Below are 6730 nucleotides of genomic sequence, written 5' to 3'. Positions count from 1 at the left end.
GCGCATTCGCGGTCGCAATAGCCGGAGCTGTAGGTGTCCACATCATTGTCGCAGTCGCATCTGCCATCGGCGCAGGTACTGCCGGCCTTGCAGCTCTTGATGACATCCGTCTTGCAGTTGTTGCCGCAGCTATATTCCTTGCTGTTGCAAGGCGAGCTGCAGTTTGCGCGAATGGTTGCATAGCACGCCGTGGAGCACTGTGTAAAACAGTCATTGCATGATATCATCGGTCCCGGCCCTGGCGCCGGTGCTGGTTGTGCCGCCACCGGTGGCGGCGGTGGTGTTGGCAATGGCGGAGGCGGTGGCGAAGCATACGCCTTCGATGGTGGTGGTGGTGACGCCTGCATTGGTGGAGGCGGTGCCGGCCCAAGAGATGGACAACGCCCCAAGGAAGGCACAACCAGCATGGCAAGAGCGGCAGCGATGGCAGCGACTTTGAGAGCGAGAGTGGCTGCACCGGAAGCCATTGTTTGTGAACAAAGCAAGCAAGCTTTAGAGCTACTAGCTAGCGATGGACTAGAGGAGAGGGAAGGAAGGCATGAGAAACGTGAGGACTTAATTGTGGTGTACATATGAAGGGGTTGGTTGATGCAATTTATAGGCATCCAAGAACCATAGGTATATAGCTGCCAGCAATATAAACTACACACAAGGATGGACGATTATCTATGTAAATTAAACCAAGTTGCAAGTCAAGAGCTGAGCAATTCTCCTTAATTACAAGTTGGGTTCACAAATATTACTGCTCATCTTGACCGATTCCTTTCATGTCGGTACTTGAGTGTTAGTCATGACTCATGAGTCCCACTAGGGTCTGAGCGCAAACTTGACTGTTGTGTACGAAAAGAGAGAGAGAGGGGATGCTAGTTGTAGGCACCCAAGAACTCTAGGCTAGATAGCTCTACTGAATTGCATATATCAATCCATGGGGGGAACCAAGTTGCAACTCCGGATCTGAGCCACGCTTTTGAAATACAAGCTGACTTCGCAAATACTGCTCATCTTGACCGATTCCTCGCATATCTTTTGTAACGTGGGAGCGATGTCACACGTTAACGTGTTAGTGCGAAAATTCTCACCTTGCGCAGCACCGAAAATTCTCACATGTTAGTGGGGTCAGCAATATAACGGGCAGCCTTAACTGCTGGCAAAAAACCTTTGCCGGCAAGCTCATGGCAGTTTTTCTGTCTCCAAAAATAGGAAGTCGTGTTAGCTAGCATCGCCATGGTTGTTGATGTCGGCACCGATGTTAGCACGGTCGGTCTTTTCTCTCCTCCTCCACCCCTTACTCTCCTTCCCACAACCCATCCCACCCCGCCCCGCCCCTCCTTTTTTTTCTTTCCTGCACCTTCCTGCTCTTACGTACCCTTGGGTGGATCCAATGGGGGAGGGTGTTCGGTATGTATGGTTGCTCCACAAATGTTAGGCCAATATATTTCTCGTAGATGTTGACTTTAAATTTGGGTTGAATCTAAAATCTTAGTACATGAAAACACTGAAATTACTCCCGGGGGCAAACTATTTCATTAATCAAGGAGAGAGAAGGAGGCAAGAACAGGAAGAGGCTAATAGGTGGAACCCATGTCCTGTTATAAGAGGACATGCAAAGTACTACTAACACGCAGACGCTGATATGTCGACACTGTATGTTTTCCGTCAATACCCCTCCAATGCATGGTCTGTATGATTCAGTTTTTGTCCTTTAATATATATGGTAGGCCAAGAGTCCTGGGTTCGTGAGAAAATGTCAAAAAAAACATTGTAAGTTACAGGACGCTAAAGTTGTGGTTCTATGCAATTTACTCTTAATTCTTTATCCAACAGGAATCGAAATATTTTATTATGGGAAGAAAATCTTGTACTCCCTCCGTCCCATATTAAGTGACTCAAATTTATCCAAATATGGATGTATCTATGTCTAAAAAGCGTCTAGATACATGTAATAGAAAGTCACTTAATATGGGACGGAGAGAGTATTTGAGACCACTGCACGTATCAAACACCTTCTGTAGTCAGTAGAGCTGACCGTAAATTGAAGTGTGGCCTGTACACTACTCCAGAAAACCCCTCCAGTGGCCGTAAAAAAATGGGGTTGGTGGCGGTGATCACGCCTGCCACAAACTCTATGTTACTGGAGGTTTTAGCACAGGTGGCGGGTAAAATAACCGCCACTGCTGCACCGAGGTCACCAATGGCAGGTAAAATACCCGCCACCGAAGACATACAAACCGCCGCTGTAAATCCCTCCGGCACCACCTGAAAAATGCGTGGAGTACATCAGTGGCGGGCAAATTACCCGCCACTGGACATTTCCAGTGGCGGTCTTTGGCCACCACCACTGGAACATTTTCAAGTGGCGGTGGTGTATAACCGTCACTGGTACTGTTTTTTCCCGAGAAAAATAAATGAATTATTTATAAAAATAAATATTCCTGTAGCATAGAAATAGCAGGAATACAAGACATATCAGGAATACAACAGCACAGTATACAACACCAAAGAAACAGAATAGCAGCAAATATATATAAGGCGGGGAGAACATTGTCAATTGCTAAGTAGAAGTATGCGAACTTAGGATATGCATATTACTTGATGCAGAGGCCGGGGAGTTTCCCCTTTTCGAAAAAAAAGGACATGCATATTATTCCATGTCACATCATCTCATACTCCGGCCGGTTTCTAAGGTTCTACACATCCATGCGCGTAGCATCCGTGGGCGCTGTATATCCCGCACCCCCTGGTACGCCCATTCTTGCAGCTTTCACAGGACCAGCTCTTGCAGTCGTTGCCGCAGGAAGCAGAGGTGTTCATGTTGTCGCAGTCGCAGCTGCCGTCTGCGCAGTTGCTGCTGCTGGCCTTGCAGCTCTTGATAGCCTCCGCCCTGCACTGGTCGCAGACTTGGCAAGACCGGCTGCAATCCCAGGGGATGCTGGCATAGCACGGCGTGGAGCACTGCGTGATACAGTCGTTGCATGATGTCATCGCTCCCGGCCCCGGCGCTGGCACTGGTTGTGCCGGCGGCGGCGGCGGAGGTGGTGATGCCGGCGCCGCTGCTGGTGGTGGTGACGCCTCATGCGATGGTGGAGGTGGTGCCGGCCCAAGAGACGGACAACGTCCCAAGGAAGGTGCGAGCAGCATAGCAAGAGCGGCGGAGAGGGCGGCGAATTTGAGAGCGAGAGTGGCTACAACCGAAGCCATTGTGTTGTGAACAACGTTAGGCAAGTTCAGAAGTTCTAGCTAAAGCTATGTGGTCTACGATATGCTATTTGTAGGCACCCAAAGTTCCTAGCTATATGCAGCTGTTACTAAATTACACATACTTACATCAATCTATGGGATTATCTATATAGAATAAATTGCCCCAACTTGCAACTTGATCGAGATATGCGCCATTTTTTTAAATACAAGTTGACTTCACAAATATTACTCATCTTGACCCATTCCTCGCAAAGATTTTGGAACATGGGACTGGGCTAACCCACGACTTCGTACATTAGCTTTCCTACGGGAAAATCTAACTTTGCCCGAGGCCTCAGTATTTGCGAGCGGCATTTTTTTTGGGCCTGTTCTTTGCCAGAGCCAAATAAAAAGGCCGCCGGCAAAGAAAACAAAACGCCCCCGGCAAAGAATAAAAATGGCCTCTGGCAAAGAAAAGCCTCCGGGAAAGAAGGTGGCCATGTGGACTTGCCACTGCGGTAACGGCGAGAAAGCGGCACCGGCCTTTGCCGGTGACTGGGCCTGCGGCAAAGATATTTTTTCGTATTTTTTTTCTATCCCATTTCTCTCTTGTTTCGAATTATGATGTAAACCATCACTTTTTGAGTTGAAATTTTTACTGTAGTTTGATTTGGCATTGATGACGAATAGTGTGAATTAAAATCATAACTTTTCATGTAAAAATAATTATTTATCATTTTCAAGAGCCGTTTAGACGGGAAAAATGAAATAATACTAAAATGTTGTCAAAAAATAGCAATTTTTGTCATGGAGTCATATTTATGGGTATATAAGGTTGGGATAAAAATTTCAAATCAGTACACAAAATGAAATGGTACATGCTTCACAAATTGTTGGCAGGGCTCCGTTCATAGAATATGCATGGCGAAGTTTGTAACTTACGATATTCCCTCCATTACACAAAACAACTCATATAATTTTTTCTCATTTATTCCATAATATAGCTCGTTTTTCTCTTGGTTACCACACCCGGTCATTAACTGCTCTCAACCATTTCATTTTAAACCAATAAGAATGGCTAGGCACCGTAAACGAGAGCTGTCTTGGTCGAAGTGCACACATCTGTATGAGGTACGTGTTTTATGGAATTAATGGAGTGAGTACAAAATTATTATTTTATGGAATTAATGGAGTGAGTACAAAATTATTATTATTTTTTGACCGCGGCAAGCAGTATATAGCCGGTTTCGGTGGATATCAGTTTGATCAATCATGTGGGCCGGTATTCCAGCAAAAGGAGCTAAGAGCTAGATCCACAGGGAACATTAAGTCTTGGCAGGCTTTGCTATATATCCTTTGCTACCTGACGTAGTTTGCTGTGGGTTGTGTCTTCAGCGAGTGCGTTTTTCCTTGGCACACGTCGCAAATACGTTTTCGCAGTCATAAGAGCCCTGCCAGAGCTAAAGCGACGGGAAAAATCGCATTGACCGATGGTTGGCCGACAGGAACTATTTTCCTAGCGGACTTCCCTGTCGGTGGCTCCATCCCAGGGAAGTTCGAATACATCAAGTTTCCAAATCTTTTTTCTATGTCAGGCAGCCGTCAGGGAAAAAACTGGTGAAAGCACAATATGTCCAGTGATGTGGCAGTGGTTCACGGAAGTATTCATAACAAATAAAAAAGGGAAAGGTTTCCTTCAAAGCTGGATTACTATTTAAACCAGGAAAATTAAAAATATAAACATATTGCAAAATCTTGGAATAACCAAAAACTAACTAGTAAAAGGCATATGCCATTAGTAATCTTGAAACAGCCACACCCTTAATTTATTTGATTCATTCAGAAACTACACACGTATTGGGTTCAATTGTTAGTAGACGCGATGTACAATATATATGAGCCCTTCTGCAGTACTCCGAAATTAATTTGAACCGTTCGTTTTCTTTAATCTAAGGGTAGAGATTTGTTAACACTCCTTAATACTCCATTTAGATGTACGGAGTATCACCTCAGACAAGATGGAGTAGTGAAAAGGTAAGGGTAAAAACGTAAGAAAAAACATCGTCAGCGGTTTCTTCCTTTCCCCATTGCCGGAATAGTCAGACGAAGGCGGCGGGCGTGGGCTGGGATGGCGGCGGCGTGCGCTGAGCGGACCGCGGCGACAACGCAGTGCAGGGCGGACCACGGTGGCGGGGCACGCCGGGCAGACCGCGGCGGCGGTGCAGGGCCGGGCGGATGTGGCGGCGGCAGCGCGCTGGGGCAGTGGCGGCCTGGGATCGGTGAAACGGGGAGAGAGACGCTGCTGCTTTTTTTTATTAGTAATAATGTGAAAAGTCAAAAGTGCCCTAGCCTAATACTCCAGTTTGTCTGCCTGGAGTATTAGGGAGTACAGTAATAGGTACCGTAGAATCTGCCATATATATACATACGCTCCTGTTGTTGTTTCCAAAGCCCAGCTGATTAGTTAACTAGAAAGCCTAATTCAGCCTCTGTTATACGGAGAAGATCAACACAAATGCAAAAAACAAATCAAAAGAGTAAAAGAGAAAAAGGCCAGAACACAGGGGCTGCCATCGATCGATTGGAAACATGTAAATCTCAGTCGACTGAGCTCCAGCCACGCTCTATAAAAAAAAGTAAGATTATGCAATAATTTCATTCTAGATTAAAATACGAACAATCCAGTACATTGCTAGGTAGTTTATCATACTTAACGACTTCCCCAATTTATTAATTCGGTGTCACAGCATCTCAGAAGTACATTAATTGCATACATAGATGCATGAACATACAGACAAGTTGACCATGAAACACGTGCCAGATGTACCTAGCTAGCTAGCTAGCCAGGCCTCCAGGGTATGCAGTTGAGCACGGAGCATCTGCTGGTTGACCATGAAACTCTTTGGAGGTTTTCACCCAGATACATCGCCCATGTTGCAGATACTTTGATGGATCCATGCATTTACTGGATGCAGTGGCTGTTGCAGTAGTAGTCGATGCAATGTTGTTCCTCTATGTCGATGCAGCCCTTGCACGCCCCATCGTTCACGTAGCAGGCGCCCTGGCGGCACCTGCTCTCCACGTGGCCATCGCACCCGCCGCTGCCGCAGTAGTCGCACGCGCCGCAGTCTCCTCCGCCTCCGGTAGTGCTGCTGCAGCCGCCGCCGGTGCCGCAGCACGCCGTGCACTCCTGGAGCGCCCTCGACTTGCAGGAGTCGCAGATCGGCGGCGGGTCGCAGTACTTGCCGCACGAGGCCGTGGCGGCCACGGCAGCGGCGCAGTACGCCGGGCAGTCTCTGCATCGTAACCCCACCGGCGCCGGTGCCGGAGCTGGCGCGGGAGGTGGTGGTGCTGGTGCTGGTGCTGGCGCTGAAGCTCGTGATGACTGGCAGCGTGCTGAGGAAGGGAGGACTAACATGGCGAGGACGGCGAGCAGCGTGGTTGCCTTGAGTAGTGCAGCTGAACCTGAAGCCATTTGTGGTAACAGCTACGGAGTAGAGTGCAATGTGTAGGAGAAGACTGTACTCGTGGGTCGGGGCTATTTATGGGCCGA

General features: G+C 47.5%; 1 protein-coding gene across 1 annotated transcript; it reads right to left on the bottom strand.

Annotated features, from left to right (window-relative positions):
- Positions 1-5877: 5877 nt before the first annotated feature.
- Positions 5878-6730, bottom strand: LOC112268844 (keratin-associated protein 5-2-like). Its single transcript, XM_024455021.1, has one exon. It carries the CDS (start codon positions 6650-6652, stop codon positions 6140-6142), a length of 513 nt encoding a protein of 170 aa, XP_024310789.1. The 5' UTR covers positions 6653-6730; the 3' UTR covers positions 5878-6139.

This window comes from Brachypodium distachyon, chromosome 4 (genome assembly GCF_000005505.3).
Source record: "Brachypodium distachyon strain Bd21 chromosome 4, Brachypodium_distachyon_v3.0, whole genome shotgun sequence".
NCBI lineage: Eukaryota > Viridiplantae > Streptophyta > Magnoliopsida > Poales > Poaceae > Brachypodium > Brachypodium distachyon.
This window is presented reverse-complemented; position numbering and strand designations above follow the sequence as displayed.

Bases quoted from the DNA above. Each gene is read 5' to 3' on its own strand.
- LOC112268844 (XM_024455021.1), bottom strand. From the start codon at position 6,652: ATGGCTTCAGGTTCAGCTGCACTACTCAAGGCAACCACGCTGCTCGCC.